The sequence below is a fragment of the Melozone crissalis genome, unplaced genomic scaffold, assembly GCF_028551555.1.
Source record: "Melozone crissalis strain CALT ecotype California unplaced genomic scaffold, PUWL_Pcris_2 ptg000063l_1, whole genome shotgun sequence".
Lineage (NCBI taxonomy): Eukaryota > Metazoa > Chordata > Aves > Passeriformes > Passerellidae > Melozone > Melozone crissalis.
Genome location: NW_026535841.1, coordinates 5,064,990 through 5,084,801, shown reverse-complemented (window position 1 = coordinate 5,084,801; position 19,812 = coordinate 5,064,990). Strand labels below are relative to the sequence as shown.

General features: G+C 50.6%; 1 protein-coding gene across 2 annotated transcripts in view; it reads right to left on the bottom strand.

Annotated features, from left to right (window-relative positions):
* Window positions 1-3,311: 3,311 nt before the first annotated feature.
* Window positions 3,312-19,812, bottom strand: part of MSI1 (musashi RNA binding protein 1) — a 28,644-nt gene continuing 12,143 nt past the window's right edge. Inside the window, exons 7-15 of one of the 2 annotated variants that reach the window (XM_054288882.1) lie at window positions 14,606-14,654; window positions 12,542-12,624; window positions 11,808-11,925; window positions 10,166-10,246; window positions 8,862-8,918; window positions 6,011-6,079; window positions 5,735-5,907; window positions 5,222-5,287; window positions 3,312-4,273 (exon numbers count right to left, since the gene is read on the bottom strand). In XM_054288882.1, the coding sequence (XP_054144857.1) occupies window positions 5,246-5,287; window positions 5,735-5,907; window positions 6,011-6,079; window positions 8,862-8,918; window positions 10,166-10,246; window positions 11,808-11,925; window positions 12,542-12,624; window positions 14,606-14,654 (672 nt within the window). In that variant the 3' untranslated portion in view covers window positions 3,312-4,273; window positions 5,222-5,245. The remainder of the gene's footprint in view (window positions 4,274-5,221; window positions 5,288-5,734; window positions 5,908-6,010; window positions 6,080-8,861; window positions 8,919-10,165; window positions 10,247-11,807; window positions 11,926-12,541; window positions 12,625-14,605; window positions 14,655-19,812) is intronic. The other variant, XM_054288883.1, reaches the window with a different exon arrangement.

The window sequence follows — 19,812 nt, the reverse complement described above, 5'->3', positions numbered from 1 at the left end:
CAAGATTCTCATCTTTCTCTCACCCCAGCGACCACCTCAGGTCGCTGTAATATATGGCAGTTTCATTGTGAGTTTCTTGGCACACTAATAACCATCTGACACTAATACTTGCATCCTCTTTTTATGGTATCCCCACATATCATTAATCCTGTATCTCTCCATGAGTTCTCCTGGCATAATTCAGAGAATAAGGTACAGGTTGTCCACTCATATCAAATGACCATTTGGCATGAACTCAACTGAAAGAAAAAAATCAAGCTATTCTTTACTTTAAAACCACAGAGCAGAGGGAGGTACTACTAGACAAGAAATAGGAGCCGAGTGACCTGGAAAACCTTTAGGTGGCTTAAACAAGGAGTAGTATCTGGTTTTATGTGGCCTTAAGCAATCTACATTGGAAATGAACCAGGCTTAGAAGTTTCAACATACACAGCAGACTTTGGTGACTTAAAGCAGTTTCTCCAACACCAATGCAAAACCCAGTTAAGAACCTTTGGTTTTCTATGCCATAGGACGAGGAGAGTTGGGAACCTCGAAAGAAGTAAAAAAAAATGGGTAAGAAAAATCTTCCTGGAATCAGTCAGGGGTAAGTAAAACAGTGCACTCATATTTAGACCCCAGAGGCTCTGGCATTTTCAGGGCTACAGGTTTGGCATTTTTGAACACTCAAGATACAGTTCCTAGACATGGTTGTCAAGTCTGCATTGATAAACAAAGCACCAAAGAAACAAAGGCCACCTTTCTGTAACAGCCCCATGCACCAGGGTGCTCATGCAGGAATCTTTGGGCTCACATCCCACCAGCAGGTTCCAAAGGGTTGATGAGGACACCTTCCTCCTCATAGGGTCTGAAACTACACCAGGGCACCCACAGTACCCACAGTAGTGCATGTTGACATATCCATAGGACATCTAGGGAAAGTTAGACATGGTGCTGAACAACCAGATTCATTCCAACTTCTTTGATCTCTGCAAGTGCTCCCATGCTGGGGCTCCCCACTCATGGGTACCTACAGCTGAACAGAGGCTGGGTTGATTTAAGATTCTCAGTGTTCTAATCCAGTATTGAACAAACATTAAAGGCTGATGTAAAGGACAATCTGTACCAGTTAGTTCAGAAAAAATAATTTTGTCTTTTGCCCACAGATCAATCTGGCAACTTTCCCTTCAATATCTATTCAAGAGTTCTCTGTCTTCACTGCCTTTAAAAAAAAAATTGTTTTCTTACCTATGAAAATTAGGAGTCTGGTTCCTTTTTCTCTGTTCTCAGTACATGATGTATTATTGTTTCCTATAAAGTTTCCAGTCAACTGGCCTTTTTAAAATCATAAGTCAACAATTTCCTACACTGTTAGTTCAACAAAAGGATCACCAAGTGTGGGAAAGCAAGCATGAGTATTACAAGTGCCTCATGAGAAAAATCCCAGCAGGGTAAAGATTTTTCCACCAATGCTATTTTTGGTTTCCCCCAACCTGTGCTGTATACAAAATCATTGGTCCCTTGGTACACTTGTGAGCACATTTCAACCTATAACTGGTTCAAATTTACAGGCTTAAGCCTTAAATTATTTTTAAGGCTTTTTTATAAGCCCTATTGCAGAGCTCCCTACTATTCCACAGTTAAAATTCTCCTTTCTCTCTTTTGTCTGTTAAGGACTTTACTTCCCATCTCCACATTATATTTCCTTGCATGTCTAGCTTCCTTGGTCCACCACAGTCAATTGAATCCAGGGTATGTGCTAAACCTGTAAGCAACACATCATCTCCTTTTCTGAACCTACAGATACTTACACAAAACCTCTGTAGTGTAAAGAGACACAATCTCTACTAAAACCAGATCTGCCTCACATTATAAACTGGCCACTGCCAAAGTGTGGGAGCAGAACAGCAAGTCAGAGACCTGCCTGGGGCTTTTATCCTCAAGGCAGGATGCAACTCCTGCCAGGTCCTGAAATCTCCCCCACAGGAAAACCTTGCACCCCCAAATAATGACAGAGAAGGACAGTTTTCAAATAATTTATTAGGAATTTAAAACTGAAATCTGGAAAAAGGGTTACAGGTGTGGAGAGAACAAACACTGGAGTGTAATAACTTACTGGCTTAAAAACACAGCTTTATTTCTTTTAAAAAAAATGCCCACCCTGAAACCAGAGCCCCAGCCTCCAGGCAGTGGCCAGAGAGTGACTCACAGCCCAGCAGCAGCACAGCTGGCCCGGGATGTCTGGAGGGGGCACGGAAGCAGCTCAGCGCATACACCAAGAGGGAGGAAAGCGCTGTCCGCAGACCCAAATTTGAAGTATATAGAATAAAAATAAACCCAATAAAATGCAGCTCTTCTTTAATTAGGAAATATTTAAAAAAACAGACATACAGACTCTTGTCTCAGTAACAAAAATTATTGCTTTGTGTTTTCAGTACTGATCTGTTAAGTACCTTCTTACCTAAACAGAACTCTCCAAACGCATCGCCCAGGTCAGGACAAGTTCCAGCAGACGGGGGAGAGATAGAAGAGAAAAAGGGCCCTGTGGGCACTGTGGCCCTCCCAGTCCTTTTCTAAATGCCCATCTCCTTTACAGGGGCTCAGTTTGGGGGAAGAGAGGGAATGATTTTTAAAAACTTAAGATGAAGCTTTTATTTCCCTGGGAAAAGAGTTTGGCTGCATCTTAATAAAAGGCTTAATCACCCCCCTTAACAAGGTCTTTGGTTCACTGAAATCCAGACCCAAACCTGCCCCATGTATTCCTGCTGGAGGTCTCCCCTGGCAGAGTGCTGGTTGGCAGAGGCCTGGACCATACCAGGGGAAGCCCCAGCAGGTTCTGGAGAAGGGACCAGATCACCCCGCACAGGACAACGGACAAATTCCCACAGTCTTCAGAACACAGAGTAAAGCAAACGGGAAGCTGCAATTCTATAATTCATATAATCCCTGAGAAGCCCTTAACCCGCCCCCAAATCACCACCCTAATGCTTTTCTCCCCTGTTAATGAATCCCCATCCCAGAGCCCTGCCCTTCAGAGAACAACTACCCAAATCTCCCCCTGGCTGACACCCCTTCGATACCCTCGCCTCCGGAGGAGGATCCCCTTTCCCAGGAAATCTTGACACAAGCGATAAAGTTTGGAGAGTGAATTCCTTTCAAAGTAACCAAGACAAGCAACGGCGGCAAAGCCCTTTCCCTAAGCCAGCCCAGAGCCGGTGCTACGGAGCCCAGGGATGGAGTCTGTACATCAAGCAATTGGAAGCAGCTTTAACCCGCTCAGCAAAACAGCCGATGGCTGGTACGTTTCACCCCGCCCGCCCCCCCGCCCCCCTTTCATCTCATCTCATCAGAGGTCTTAAAATCTTACAGTAAAAGGTGTACAAAAAAAGAACAAAGTCCTGTCAGGATTCTGCTGGAGAGTATTGCTCACGCTGCGGCACCAAGTCCAGGACCCGGAGCTGCTCCTTGGAGCCAGGCTGCAGGCAGCAGCCAGGTTCAGCTCACGATATTTACATATTATACAGGAGGAAAAAGAAAACCCCACGTAAAACTAAACCTAGGAAAAAAAATCTTTCAGCTGTAAGGATAGTGTTTTTCACTTAGCAAAATATACATTTGTTTTGTTCCATAGCGATGTCCAACGTTTTCGGATCCTTGGAGTTTCACACTTTTCAAAGCCTCACATTTACAAAACAGAAACAATTAAAAACAGTTTCTTTAAAAAAAATAGAAATACAGCAGTTCCTCTCAGCCTTTGCTCTCTCTCTCTGTCTCTTTCTTCCCTTCAGAACTGCATTCTTGTTACATACCGTGCTTTAAAAACACTGACGACAACAACAACAGAGTTGAAAATATTCAAAACAGTTTCAAAGCCAAATAAAAATACTCCTCAATGAAAACTACCTAACACAATCACAAAGCCAATTCATAAAATATGTCTACTAGCTCGGGAAAGAGCAAACAACAAAAAGAAGGGGCAGCCCCCAAAAAAGATAAAAAAATAAAATAAAAAAATAAAACTAACAGCTAATAAAATAAATAAAAGAAGAATCAGTGGGCTAGGGGCAGGGAGGGGAAGCGTAAACCGTCGGTGGTTAGTAGGAAAGCGAGATGATCTCCTCGGGTTCAGTCCAGTGTGGTCTGGTCAAAGGGAGAGATCGGGCAGGGCGGCAGGAGCCTGGCAGCCAGCCGGCAGTGTGCAGTTTGATTCAAGAGAAAGGAAACCTTGGCTCATCCCCCGAGGCTCACCAGATCCTCCAGCCACGCGCTGTCCTCGGTCAGGTCACTGGGGAATCTGCGGGAAACAGCAGGGGAGGGAAGGGACAGGGTCTAGAACACCCACAGCTCTCCTCCTGGGGCTTTCTTCTGGTGTGATCTGACAGAAACACCCAATACCCAAACTTTGCCCCAACCTAGTCTTACTCTGCACATCACTGGCACAGCGACAAGGCACAGCAGAGATGTTTCTGTCTTCAATGGCAATTGCAGGCCTGGGGAACAAGGTCTCACACACTACATGGTCTGGTCCCTGGGAGGGCTGGGACATAGCAGAGTCCAGCCATTTCCCCAGCACTCAGCTCAGTCCAGCCCTGCCAGGCTGCCATAGGCTCCTGTCTGTGGACACTGCTCCCTCCAGGTTTTGCCCCCCTTTTTGAAAAGCTGGTTGTTTACTTTTTAAAATTTTAAATTTTAAGCCAGCTAACTTCAGTCACATTTGCAAAGCAAACAAAAACTATTCACCAGTTCCCTCTCAGCCCTTCCAAGGACCAATACCAGAACTGATCAGATTGTCCTTCTGCCCTTTTCCCAGGCAGGAGATGAAAAAGTTCACTTCCCAGAGACTGGTCTCAGCAGCAGTGAGAACAACCAGCTGCATGGTGGAGGCTTCCCCAGCCCCACAGAAGAGCCAAGCTTGTCTCTCAGATCACCACTGGGTTGTGACTGTGGCCAACCCTGCAGATGTTTTCTCTTTTTGTGAGTGCTTCATTTTATTCTTCTTTGTGCCAGACCCTAAGACACTCTCCACTCCCAGCCTGGGGAGTGTTCAGTAGGAACCCAACCTGCCAAGCCTCCTGGTTCAGGAGGGAGCCCAGGCAGGCCACAGGACTCCTCCCACAGGCTGGGCCAGGCCATGGAGCTACACAGCAATATCCACAGCTTCAGCTGAGAGCCCAAGCACAGGGACCAGCTCAGAACCTCACTCCTCTCTCTCATTACCTGCTCCTGTTCAAAGCTGTCTTACCTCCTGCCTCCTTGGTCCCCAGCTTCAGTGATACCCATTGGTAAAAGCTGTTGCAATCAAGGGACCCTGTGAAGAAAGAGTTAAAACCCCACTCTTAAACAAAAGAACAGTGAAGAAGAATTGCTAACACAACAAATTCAGTCATGGCCCAGATGACAGAGTAAATGTTTTCATTTGAAGGTGCCAGGTCTAAAGATCACATCGCCTTGCAGAATGCTGTGTCAGGGCCAAGATGGGCTCTTGGAAAACCTGGGCTAGACCAGGGAAAGGACTGGAGATCAGGACCTTGAGTGGTGATCAGAGAGAGCCAACAGTAACCAAGCATGTGGGCTCTGCACTGCCCATCTTGGTCTGGGGCTCAGCAGTGGCACAGCCAATGCTGCAGTGGGTGGTATTTCATCACCAGAAAACAGACAGTGGGCTGAGGGAGCTGCCCGCTGCTGCTCACCTCCCTCACCATGTGGGGACACAGCCTACTCCCCGCGTCCCTCCCCGCACAGAGGGAACACTCACCCCTAGGCTGTGCCCAAAGCCGGTGCTCGGGGCTGGGCTGGCAGCGCTGATGTAACTGCTGACCCCTGAGTCCTGGTTGGCGGCCCCGTAAAGCTCTGCCATGGGCCCGGGACTGGTGGTGCCCAGAAAGCCTCCGGTGCGACTGGGGGTGGAACCTACAGCAGGCAGCAGAACTGCGGAGTGAAGATCCCAAAAATGCAACCCCGTCCCACCCCCCTCCCCAGCCCCTTGGCAAAGCTCCTGCAGGGCCCGTGCTGGGGAGGGAAGTGGAGTTACCTGTCCCTCGCACCACGGCTGCCGCAGCCGCCGCTGCCGCCATCGGTCCATACGCAGTGAGGGGGATTGCTGCAAAAGAAGGAACAGGCAGCTCAGGAGCACTGTGGCTACATGGGAAACTCCTCAAAGGGAGCCTGCATTTCCTATTGCAAAACACTGGGCTCACACGTATGCATTGGCTTAGTGCACCACAGAGGACATTAAAGGATGACAACAGGGAAGTGCATAGCCCTGAATTTATCAGTGTTGTTTTGCACAGCCAATGTCCAGGGGATTGCACGAGCCATGCTCTGTCAAGCCCACATCCCAGAGCAGCCAAAGGCACGGTGTGGAAGAGCTGAATGAGAAGTGGGCAATTTCAGATGTATCCTGTCACTGCTAAGCTTGCAAGATGCAGTTAATCTGAAGCTACAGATCCAGATTTTGGCAGTAAATGTGGAGAATGGCAACAGCTCAGGGACAGCAGCTGAGGCTTAACATCCTGAGGCTCAGCCCCTCCTCTGTCTCTTGTTAATATTCTTGAATAACAGTTTAACAGCCTCTTTCTCCCTATTTCTTTGCTCAACACATACCATTCTCCCCACACCGAGTTTTGCTCCTGATTGCTCAAAACCTCATTGTATATTGTAAAAAAGCAGGAAACATATACCTAGGGAGCAGGAACTAGAAATGGCTTAATTAAAACAGTAAGTCTTAATTTATATGTAGCAGTTCTAATTCCCAACTCTACTGCCAGAGGCATTCAGCCCTCGGGGCAGGAGGCATCTAGCCAGTATGTTTCTCTTTGCCCTTAAAATGACTGGGTCAGCATTTCATGCTTGAATGTGAAATTCACTGTGATTCTGTTTAGAGCACCATAAAAAGAGGTCAGAACAAATCAATCGCGTAAAGGCTGAAACCCAGACTAGCTTAGGAGGGAATATTTAGTAGCAGGCACCAGCGTGTTTCAAGCAAACGTCATAGGAGGCTTCTATCTGGGTTAGCCGCTCATTACAGGCCCTGGGCCAACGCAGGCATGTTGCTGCTCCACATCACCCCAAAGATGCTGTTCTGGGAAAGAAAGGCTGCTGGCAGCCACCCTCCTGCAAGTCCCTAACACATGAGTGAATGTGGTTTTACTGAGAAACGAGGCAAGATCATCTCAAAAGCTCCAGCCCTTTTTACAAGAAAAAATCCTTCTTGCCTTTGCAGTGTTATCTGCTGAGACACCAGGTTTGTGCTGGGTGACAAAGCACCTGTGCGTGCATCCCTGCCTGTGCCATCCCCTCCCCTTGGCTCCCCTCCCAGAGCCGTGGAGCGCAGCCCGTGTGTGCTGCAGCCACTCAAGGCACGAGGGCCCTCGAGCGCACGGCTCTGCCCTCCCCAGGGCCAACTGCAGCCTCTGCACGGCAACCACGGCCCAGCCAGGGCTGTGCAGTGCCTGCTTAACAGGAGGGAAGCGTCTCGGGGAGGGAAGGATGCCACGATCCCCAGCTGGTACTTCAGCGAGACACTCAGGACTGTCAGCTAACATGGCACCCAGCCAGGACAGCAGCGTTAATAACTTCTTGTGCAGAGCTCTGGTGCACCCCCAGCACCACTGACAGCCAGGCCCGGGGTGAGTCACCTCTGCTAGGAAAAGGTGCAGGACAGCTGGGGATGGACACGAACGGAGAAACTATTCTACCAAGTCACCAATGTTCCTCTACAAATGTGATGGGTTTTGCAGAAAAACACACATGTAAATAAACAACTGGACACACATCTGCTTTGCTTGCCAAGCAGAAGGCTCAAAGGTGCTTATGCAGCTGCATACATGGTGTCAGGGAAGGGTTTTGTTATGAGGGAATGGGATTTAGTTTTCCCCTACCTCCCTCAGGGAAATTTGTTCATTGGTGGCTGCCAACCTCAGCATCCTCACAAACAGAGAGTCCCTGAGGATTAACACAGTTTTGTGCCACAGAAACTCCCTTTCAAGCCTGTTTGTACTGCTAATTCCAGAAGAGCTTCCTTGGAAGGTTTTCCATACCCCTTTGCAAAGAGATTCAAACCCTGAAACAGGTGGGGGCAAGGAAGCACTGGGAAGGAGGAACACTATGGAAATGAAATGGCACATGGGGAGCAGGGTGCTACACAAAGCTGCTTTTCTATGACAGAAACCAGGGACAGGACAAAGGTGGGGAAAACATGGCCATGGAAGGGAGAGTAGACAGAAGGAACATCACGTAGGGAGAACACACTGCACACACCCCAGGGGCTGAGGATCCAGAGGGCATTTGCACTTTGAGGAAGGACACTGAGAACAATCCTCTGCTCCCATTTTGTTCCACAGCTCCCTACAAGTACTGCAGGACTTTGCAAGGTCCCACCACACTCACTCCTACCTGGGAAGCCTGTGTGGGAGTAGCTGGGGAACTGCACCACTCAGAGCAGGGAAAGCATTCCCTGAAGCCCCTCCTTCCCAGGGAAATGGGGTTAGAGTAACCAGGAGTGCATCCACATCCTCTCCCAGCACTCCAAATTTCATCCTTGCAACAGCTCAGGTTAAAGCCATTTGTAGACCTGTTGAAGTCACCCTGCTCTCTGCAGCTTCCATATCTGGTTTACATACAGCCTGGGGCAAGGAGTTAAAAATGAGGCAGGCAGCAGGAAAGGACCTGCATGGCCCTCTTCAGAGGCAATACACATGGCTCTGATTGCCTCTCCATCTTTCCATCCCCAGCTCTGAATGGAGCTTATCCAGATGAAAGAGGAAATAAGGCACATTTCCAGTCTAACTGCGCCAGGCTGTGGAGCAGCAACACCACTGAAACAGCACAAAGCCCCCTTCTCCCCTTGCAGCTTGTGAGTTTAGGAAATGAGTGGGACTGACCTGTGAGCTCAGGGAGGACGGGGGCACTCGGGAGAGGGGTCCGCTCTACACGGAACTCTAAAAACGAAATGCAAGACAGCTTAGGAACTCATCAAACGCCCCCAGGGAGACCCCCAGAGACACAGCAGCCAGGGTCTGCTGGGGGAGCAGTCTGCAGCCAGACTGCAACCAGGCCAGTGTCTTCTTTAAACTGATTTATAACTGGTGCTGAAAGGTGCTGGACTCCTGCCCTGAAGGCTGAAAGGATCCATTTATCTCGGAATAAATGTGGCCAGGGTAGGGCGAGTTCAAGCATCACTGTGTAGCCTCAGGTCTGCCCTGGAGCACCACTCTGTGACCTGGCCAATCTGACCTCTCAGCAGCAAGGCCAGTGGGTGCTCAGTATGTGCCACACTCAGCCTGGCACAGGTTTACAATGAGGGACTTGAAGCCACTACAGCTAGATTCATGGAGAGCTTCCAGACAGCCAGGAGGCAACAGCAACTTTCAGCCAGTTAGCCTGGGCTCACCTCAGACAAAGAGGAAACTTCCCATTCCCAGCCCTTAATATCAAAACTTCATATATCAACCATCACACTGAGGGATGGAGTAAGGAAGGGATGCTCAGAGTTGCCACAACTCTAGAAAATAGCAATAGCACAGTGTGTCCCTTAAGTGTGCTCTGCTTCATTCCCTGGCCTGGCAGAGAGCAGGAGGAGAGGCCCCACAGCTCTGAGGAGCTGGGACACAGCAGGTTCCAGCCACTGATTGCTGAATCCATGTTCTCAGCACATGGCAGTGTTAGAAACCACCCAGTTTGCAGGGGATCTGCAGCCCCCTGATGCTTTGTGAAGGCTGTGAGTGGTCCAGGCACTGTTCAGAACACAACTGCAGTGCTGCAGGCACCTGCCTTTTGCGTGCCCAGGAGATCCCTGGCACACAGGGTTTAACATTCTGTGCTACTTTCAGAGTGGTGGCAACCCTGGTAAAGAGAGACAGACACACACAAAGGCGGTGAGACAGGCAGAGCTGCGGGGCCCTTCTGTGTCACAGCAGCAGCAGCCCTGCAGAGGAGGCCAGCAGAAAGGACATGGGAGCAGCCTTGGGCTTTTCCTGCCACTGCAGCGTGAGGATAATCCTAATGAAGGACAAGCTGTTCCCACCTATTCCAGGGCTTCTCCAATCCCCCTTCCACATCCATCTCCAATTTAAAGAAAGACCAAACAGGGAAAAGAGTGAAAGGGGCAGAGCCTGGGTATAGATCATGCCGGGGGCTCCCATCACCTGAAGGCAGACCAAAGAACAGAGCAGGGAGCTCCACTCACCAGGGAACTGGTAAGTGTAACCAGGTGCAATGCCAGTGTAACTTCGACTCGCGTAGGTGGCAGCTTGGAAGCCTGGATAACCTGGGGAAGAGAACAGGACTCCGTTACTGCAAGCTGGCAAGGTCTGGCTGCTCACCAGCAGCAGGAGCATCCTCTGGCATCAGACAGAAGAGAGGGGTAGCAGCAGAAGCCCCAGGAGAGCGCTGGGCAGAGCGCACAACACGTGCGAGCCTGCAGAGTTTTAGCAGGCCCATTTAATTTTTCCTTGTTCCAAACATGTAAGGACATGGAGATTTCCTTCTCAGACTCACAGCTCTGCAGACTAAGGCTTTCTGATGCATCAGCTGGATTTATAAACAGGAGATCAGGCATTTGAATGACTGAGTCACTTTTGCACTAGAAGGGTTGGTGAATGCAGGTACAAAGAACATTTCTTCATGGTGCCGACAGGAGCACAAGCCCTGCTCTTCCCCAGGGAGCTGACCACCTATAGGAACAAGCCTGTGAGAGTGCAGGGCATTCACTCACAGATGAATGCTTAATTTGAGATCTCCCAAGACAAGAGTCCGTATATTTCCCAGTGACTCAGTTGGAGTCTTGCTGCTTTAAAATTCAGATGGCTTAGAAAAGGCAAAACCAAAAACCACAGGCTGGAGATTTATTTTCCTTCAATAAGTCAAGAGAAAACATTGGTGGAAAAATGCCCTTTTGGGGGTTTTGTTCAGTGACTAACTGCTACTCAGCAGGCTTAGCACTGAGAGCCAGGCTGAGTACACCCTGCCCAGCAACACCAGCAATGATCCTGAGCAAACAGTGCTCTTGGGTCAGCTCAGTCCTGGCTCCAATGAAAGTGAGAAGAGAGAGAAGCCAGGACCAGCACCCACACTGGTAGGATCACGCTGACTCTCAGATCCAGGCATTAGGTTTTGTGGTCCTACAAAAGATAGGGCTACAAATGACTTTTGTTTTTCATTTTTAAATTTTTATCTGAATGCTTTTGTCTTGGGAGCATTGGTAGACATGAAACCCAGCCTGCTTGTCACCAACTTCTCCTTACAGTTCCATGATAATGTATAACTTTCCCTGCAATACCAGGTATTTACTGTACCTGAGAGGGAGGGAACAGAGTGAGACAACACTAAACTAGAATTTAAAGGGCGTTTTAACAGTCTGTATATGGCAGTGGGGACATTTACACCGACCACTGCTTCAAGTGGAAGCGTAGCGGCTCTTTAGTCAACTAATTCATCAGAAAGCCTGTACGAGATGAAGAGGCCTGGGTACAGATTACTCCACACTCAGCTCTGCAGTTATATCCCGTTCCACATGAAGGAATTGCTGTCCACGTGCACTGCGGGACCGTGAAGGAGCTGCCGAGGGGCAGAGCCGCCCCGCAGGGGCTGAGCCCGCCCGGCTCGGGTGTCCCAGGACCGGCCCGGCCGTCGCAGTCGGTGGTGGCACTCCGGTCTGCAGTTTTTTCCCGGTGCCAGCAGAGGGCAAGTTGCGATCGCGAACGGGTCCCGGCGGCCCCGCACGGGGAGCGCTGCCCTTGGCCGCCCCGGCGCTCCCGGAATAAACCTCTAAGCTGCTGCCTGGCACGGCCGGGAGCGGGGGGAGCGCGGCGGAGCTGACCGGGGCTTACCCAGCATGCCGATCCCCAGCATGAAGGCATCCATCCCGTAAGGCATGACTCGGGACCGCCCTCGTGCAGAGCCCGTTGGGGACATCACCTCCTTCGGCTGAGCTTTTTTACACTCCACCTGCCACAGGAAAGTAAGGATCAGGCGGGCCTGTCACAGGCTGGATCACAGACTGTCACAGGACACAGCCACGGAGCACAGGCAGGTCAGGCAGGGCTGCCTGCGTGACAGCACGTCCCAGCCCCAGCCACCTCTGTCAGCCTGCCCTGTTGCCCTTCCCTGGCATTGCTGTCCCCAGCCCACATGGTGCCAGCCTTCCCTCTTGCTCTGCAGCCACCACAGGCAATGGGGAGCTCCAACACTGCTTTTCTCCCCCTGGTGTTACCCTTGATGTTCTACCTGACCCTGCACCAGAGCCTCAAAGCCTAATTTTCCTCATTTCTGAATAAAGTAAAACCTGCCCCCTCCCAGGCCACTACAAGGTTTAGTGTAACTTCAAAAACTCCAAGCGCAGTACAATTCCTTGTTTACCAAGCTCTCCTCCTTGAGAACTCACTATTATGCTTGTTCACCCCATACAGTGAGTTTCTTCCCCAGACTGACCGCTGTGATTGTTGGGAAAAGACTCAATCTGATTCCCCACTGCAGAGAAGATGCATCAGGACCCAAGTGCCTCACGCTCTGCCTCTCCCACACCTCAGTCCCTGCTCCCCCAGGTTGTGCCCCAGACACTCACCATTTTGTTGTTGATCTCATGGAAGTGGATTTCACATACTTTTTCCACAATGTCTTCACTTTCAAATGTGACAAACCCAAATCCTGAAGAAAAAGCAAAACTCCCTGATCAGGTCAGACCTCTCACAGTTTGAACTCCCTACTCACAGCCTTTTACTGGCAGGAGAAAAGGAGAGTACAATCAGCCCTTTCGAAAACAGCTGTCACTCATCTTCCCTCTCCAGCAAATTCTACTTTTATGCACAAGAACAGGACTGTCCTCTTATAGATTCTCCTCTCCTACTCATCCCGTACTTCCCACCCACTCTGAACCCAATTGGTCTCAAACCCAGGTTTGTTGTTCTTTGGGTTTTTTTAAACTTTGCTATTTGCAAGGCAAACCACATGGCTGGTAACACTGGGGAGGATCTGGGCAGATGCTCACACAAAGAATCAGTGGGGAAACCAACAGCTGCTTGCCAGGACATCACCATCCTCGCTAAACGCACCCCACCAGCAGGAACACCCTGCAGCTCCCTCGCAGGCACTGGCCATGAAGCCTCGTGTGAGCAGGCACAGATCGGCAGTGCAGCTGCACAGAGCGAAGCAGACACAGGCACAGTGATTTGCAAAGTTTCACCAAAGTAAGGTTTGTATCTGGGGTAAGACAGGACAGCTTGTTCCTGGCCCCTGGCCCACGCTCGCACCTCCTTTCTCTCACCAACCCCTTTGCTGACAGCTCTGGCAAAGCCCAGCTCGGGTGGGCAGACTGAACTCCTCTAAGCTGACTGCAACCGCTTCCGGAGAACTGAGGCAGGTGGGAGGATGTCTTAGAGCTCGCTGTGCAAGCAAGCTGGGATTAAGCAGAACTTTCCGCTTTCCAGAGCTGGCCAGTTCCAGAGCTGGTGTTGTAAAAATAACATTCAAAAGCAGATGGGAATCCACTGCCCAAACCTCACCTTTTCTCCACACTGCCAGAAACACCTCGCTATAAACTCCTCCATCTGTCTGTGCCCAGGTACATTCACACCACTCACCTCAACACCCATTAGCAGAGGAGCTCAGGAATTCAGCAGAAAAATGTCAAAAGCAGTCCTGAGCCCCATCAGTCCCCCACCAGGCCGGCTATGCCCTGGGCTGAGCCCCTGACTGTTGACACAGTGGCTAGCAGCTCTCCCTGCTGCCTCCCAAAATGGCCAACAGCTCTAATTGGCAGGCACCCATGGAGGAACAGGGGCTAATGCTTCTTCCCTTTCAAGATGAAGCTGGAACAATATCCTAGGACTGCCAAGGCCTGGCAGTCAGAGTAGATTTAATGGCTTTAGAAAAAAGTAAAAATCTGAAGGGCACAGAGAGTAGCAAGAGCAGAAGGGAGAGTTCCCTCGCTGCTCTGGGGGCAGGACTGCTTGGAAGTGCTTCAAACAACACACAGGAAGGCAGCCAGCACAGGGCTGTTACTGACCCTGACTGGGAAGAGGCTGAAGCTAAATTTGCAGGTCAAGTTGTTGCCATTAAATCTCCAAGCAAGTGTCAAGCCCTGCCACACCACCAGGTAGTCGGCCTGAGGACTGACCAGGAGGCAGGGACACCCATGGATGGGCTGGGTCTGTATAGCACAAATAGTACAGCCTTGCTCCATCCTGTAACCAGACTCCACCAGCAGGACTCGGGTAAGAAAAGGTGACCTGGGAGCACAAGTGGGCTCCAGGCCGAGGAAGGGGCGAGAAGCAGGCACTCTTCAGGCTCTCGTGTCAGCTTTCCCAGAGCTCAGATTACTCGGGACAAGGTAAGACACACATTGCAGGCTGGAGCCACGGAGGTGAGCATGCAGAGGAGGGGGCCGTCTCCTCTCACATATCTGCAACTCGACGAGTTTACAGCACAGGAAACACACTGGACAAAAGCTCTCTGTGCTGTGAGGGCCGCTGGTAAAAGATGCAGATGCAAAAGAATGGGGTGACTGGAGGCAAGATAGAGAGCAGCTGCGACCTGCATCCCCTGCTGCTGGATACTGACCCCTCCCTAGGCAAGGCAGGAGGCAAATCCTGTGCAGTAACCCCTGCTAGGGCCAGGAGACAGCTCTCACCTCGGTGTCGGTTGGTTGTCTTGTCAAACATCAGCATCGCATCATCCACCTGCAAAGAGAATGGCTGCAGTCAGATTATTACTGCTGCAACAAGCATCCTCCAACACAATTGTTCAGAGCTTCCCTGGCTTTCCCAAACCTGAGGGGATCAAGATGAGACATCCTGTCCCCGAGAAGGAAACAGGGTATGCACACATATGCAGTACACATAAGCTATCACACCAGGCACTTCCTCAAGCCTCAACCAGCGTGGTCCTGGTCCCCCCACCAGCCCAGGGCAGGTGCTGCTGGGCTGAGCCCTTTTGGCCCAGCCCCTGGCAGCAAGCGACCCCGATTGTTTGCCTGCAGCTCCAGCCGGGGGCCAAGGAGCAGGGAGGGCATTGTTCCCAAATCCCGGCCTCAAAGGAGAGGAGAATCAAAGGGGGGCAGAGAGGCAAAGCTGGAGAGGGGAGAGGAATAAGGGGCCTCCCAGCGGTGGGGGAAGCGGAGGCCTCAGACAACAGAGCCTGCCTGGGAAAGCTGGGAGGCGCCCCCACCCCCACTCCATGAGGAGCCTTTCCTCTAAGTGAGGTTTCCCACTGCTGGAGGCTGTAATTAGAGCAAATTTACTGCAAGGCCTGAGCAGGGCTGCCTTCCCGGGGGGAGGGGCGGCTGGATCCCATCCCCCAGCCGGCCTGGGGCTGCTCTCCTCCCCGGCACATCACCGCCTGGTGCCACTTTTCCCCCCATCTTCCCGCGGGTGTTGCCTTGTGGAGCAAAGCATCCACTCCGCAGGTCAGCCCGAGCAGGGTTAAAAAATACACTTCAATCCCCTCCGTGTAAGCTCCAGTGTAAACCTGTCCCACTGACCCATCCCTCCTCTAATACCACTGCCTTAATCCGATTATGAAACTGGACGTGCAAGTGCTCAGGGGAGGTGGCAGCAGTCTCCGGCCAGCAGCTGCCCTGGCCCTCCTCCTTCTCCGTGTGAGACAGCCCCTCCCTGAGCAGCGAGCCCTGCACGCCCCCCAACTCTACAGGATTTCCCCCTTGCCTTGCCCCAGGAAGAATCTGCATTGCTGGCTGCTCCTGAACAGTCACTGGACAGGGCAGAGCGCTGGCACAGGCAGCCACGGGCTTTGCCCTTGGAGACCCCACAACCCCAGTCAGGAAGGGAGAGGCTCCTATTCTCAGGCCCCCAGGACACCCAGCTCCACCTCAGGGCCAGGTGGATGGAAGGAGCCCTTACTGACAATTCCAGTACCATCATAAGCAGACAGGGATCATATTTGATGCCCTTGGCATTGTCTAACACATCCACTCCAGGTGACAACAGACAACCTGGCTCCTGCTCATCTCACACACTTACCATCCTGGCTCAGCCTCCTCGGCCAAGTAAACAAACACCTGAGAAACATGCCAAGCATCCAGCCTGGAGCCACGGGGGACATAAGCCTTGACACAGACCTGAAGCAGCTCCTCAGCAGCTTCCCAGGACACACAGTTAGGGAGATGGGCACTGAGAGCAGCTCCTCACGCTGTCATTCCCCATTGCTACTTGCTCCCACATCTGCACCATTTCCCTTCATGACATAGCACAACTGTTATGTGCTGGAGGGAAGCCAGACATGGCATTAAAAAAGTTCAACAGGTTTTATTGTCTGGTTTTCCTCATTTTAAAATCTAGATCCATTCCCCCATGCAGTTCACAAAAGGCTGGAGAAATAGCTGCTGTCCTCCACAGTAAACACTGGGAAAGCCGTGTCAAAGGCACTCTGAGGCAGTGCCACTCCTAGCTCAGGTAGCTGGAGACCACAAATCCATCACAATGAGAGATGGGCGTGAGGAAAAAAAAAAACAAACTAGTGTCAATGAGCACAGGCCCACTGCTGACTTACTCTGACCAGCCCTACTCTCTGCAGAGCCTGGGAAGCAGGAGCAACTGCAAGTGGCAGAGCTCATTGCACTTCCACACAAACTCCTGGCACAGCAATATCCCAGGCAATGGCTGGGCACTGCCACAGTGCTCAAGCACTCAGAGAAAGATATGCAACCACTTCATCCCAAACCATGCTGTATGCTGTGAGGAGAGCTGCAGCCTTCCTCCTTCTGCGCTTTTTCCAATGGCTCTGCTTTGAGGTGTACCCAGCACTCCAAAATGTACTTGCCTTGCAAAGACATATTTGTTGTAAGACATGTACTCTATTTGAAAGCTGTTTCCTGCTAAAAACTACATCTTATACAGTACATAAGTGTGTGTGTGTGTATATATTTATGTGTGTCTGTGTGCGTGCGTGTATGCACACAACTCCAAGGCTTCAACTCTGTATGGCTGTAACTGATATATTTTATTGCCATTAAAACCTACACATGACCATCTTTATGTCTCCTTTCAAGGCAGCCTGTGGGTTGAGTTGGGTGGTCTCAGCACACACCTGTGAGGTAAAGCAGGGCCCAGATCCCCCCTAACCCTGGCTACAGGGGATACATCCATCTGTCTCCTGCCACGGATAACTTGGGCAGACCCTCACTCTGAGGCACCACATCCAGCACCCACCAAAGCTCTGCCTGCACCGACTCTACCCCACCACGGGCCGTCAGTGGGCAGCTATTGTGGTGCTGAAGCACCGCAATCCCCCACCCCCGCTCTTCCCTCCGCGCTGGGCCTTTCCCGGCTGGGCCGCGCCGGGCCCCAACAAAGGCGGCCGCCGGCGGGGCCGTCGCGATGGCAACGCGGCCGCCATGGCAGCTGGGGCCCGGATTAGCGGCTCACAAAGCCGCCCCGCAGCGCTCCGGGCCCGCGGCCTGCCATGGCCTTCGGAGGGCACCCACCGGGGGCCTCCGGCACCCCAGCACAGGCGAACCGGCGTTCCCGAGGGATTCATGCCCTCGTTCCAGCCCCGCGGCTCTGGGCACCTTCCACAGGCTGCTGCAGCCCCTCCAACCTGGCCGTGAACCTGCCCCAGATGGGGCAGCACAGGTTCTGTGGGCAGCCTGGGCCGGGGCCTCGCCAGCCTCACAGGGAAAAACTTCATCCTAAGAACCAATCTAAACCTCCTCTCTCTCTCTCTTTCAGTTTGAAGCCATTCCCCCTTGTCCTGACACTACATGCTCTTGTAAATGATCGCCCCCAGGAACCTGGTGCCTTGAGCTAGAGGGATCAGACAGGATGACTTGGTGCTCCCTGCTTTCTAGGTCCTAAGTGTTCCTATGCCTTCCCTAAATAAGAAGGGGAAAAAAAGAGAAGTGATTTTTTTTTGCCTGCTTTCTGTCTGGGCTAAAATGTATTTTTCAAAAGCATCTATCCTAATTTAAAGTGGTGGCAAATTAAGACACGCTCAGGCTTGTGGCCTGAGGGTGACATACAAACCTTCATGCAAAAGCCATCCAGCAGCCTGGACTCCCCTGTCCTCAGAAGAAGAGCATGATCTCCCCCTAAAGCCAACATCCAAACTGAGTTTGCCACTGGATTCTCAACAATTGACTAAAAATCACCACTGGGAACCTGGCACCTTGAGCTTAAGGAATCTGCTGTCTTCTCTCTAGATCCTAAGTGTTCCTGTGCCTTCTCTGGACAAACAGGAGAAATGAGGAGCAATTTTTGTCCTGCCAGGTGCTAAAAAAATTGTGAGGGCACTTGGAAGAAGAGTGAACAGAGTTCACTCAGAGAAAGCCCTTTCCTCAGAGGGTAAGTCCCCTAAAGAAATATTTTAAAAGGGCATCCTCAACAGTTCCTTTTCACACAGTCCCAATGCAATTCCAGAAGTAGTACTAGACACAAATAACAGGAAAAAGTCTCCTGAAAAAAACATTTTCTGAGATGAAGATACTACAACTGAAGCTTCAGCATCTCTCATTTAAAGGTGCCATAATTACAAATAATCCATCCAGCATTGGCCAAAATATTTGGGGGTTTTCAGAGGTTTAATTCCACTCTAATATCTTTCAATTTTCCTGTTTTATTTTTAGTTATCTGCTATGGGGAAGCCAATGACATCCTCATGCAGATTTAATAAAATAATAATTTCCCATACCAGTTTGATGGGAAATATGGATGCACTTTCCCAAAGGTAGATTTTAAAAGTTGGTAGTTTTGAAAGCAAAGGGTTTGTGGAGATGGATATCTTCCACCTGAACTGTAAATAAAAATGTCTGAGCTGGTCCTAGAAGGAATCACAGCAACATATTTGTAGTAAAGTTAGGCAGAAAAATAGTAACTGTTGAGACAGCTTCCATATGGAAAATAGAAACCAAACTATCGAGAAACCACTCAGCCATCCTGTCAAGAGACAGACAGCATTAACAGCCCTGTGAGGTTCTCCCAGCTGCACAAACAGGACAGGCCAATTCCAGGAGGAGGATGCATGGACAGAGAGGCTGGCTCCAGGGAGCAGGTGTGCTGTGCCTTTCAGACCCTTCTTACCCTGCTCTGCAGAACTCTGGGAATGAGACTTGGCCAAGGGGACAGAGCCTGCTCCATGCCACAGAGAGCAGAACAGCCTGTCCAGGTGTCCTTGCCCGCTCTCACAGGCACCTGGCAAATATCAGGTGAACCCCAGAAGACCTGAATGACCATTACTGCTGGAGTGGTTTTGGCTGTGTGCCTACCAGATGAGGAGCACAGAGAACCCTTTGTTCCAGAGGTATTGTCACCACAGGCCAAACAGCCTACTGCCACAAGAGAGGTGATCAGATTCCCCTTCTCCTCCCCTCCCCATCTGTTCATGGCAACCATGTTATGCGTGAGAATTTACATAAATTGCCCTCTGATCTGTGGAAGAAAATCCAAAATCCAGTTTGGAAATCCACAGCAGGCTGACAAGTAGCTTTGATCCCTGAAATTTCCAGAGAGCGGCAGATTAAGGATTAATTAATTAACATTCTCCCAGTCTAAAGTGAGAAAAATCATGGCCACTGTAAGTACAGAAACAAGTCTTCCTTAAAGGCATTTGCCATCAGTATCTGAAGGTTTTCCCATTAGTCAGCAGGGAAAACTCATTTCACACACCTCAGTCAACCACCCCATTCTTGTGGCAGGAGTACATGAACAGGCATTTGTGACAGTCCTACAGACCCTCACCTGATCCAGCACCTCAGATACTGTTGCCATGAGGGAAAATCACAGTAACAGCCATCACCCCCAGTGAGACCTCAGGACCTCTCAGGTCCAGAATTTGGATGGAGTATTAGATGGCAGCCTAAAGGTCAGAATCCTCTCAGACCCCAGA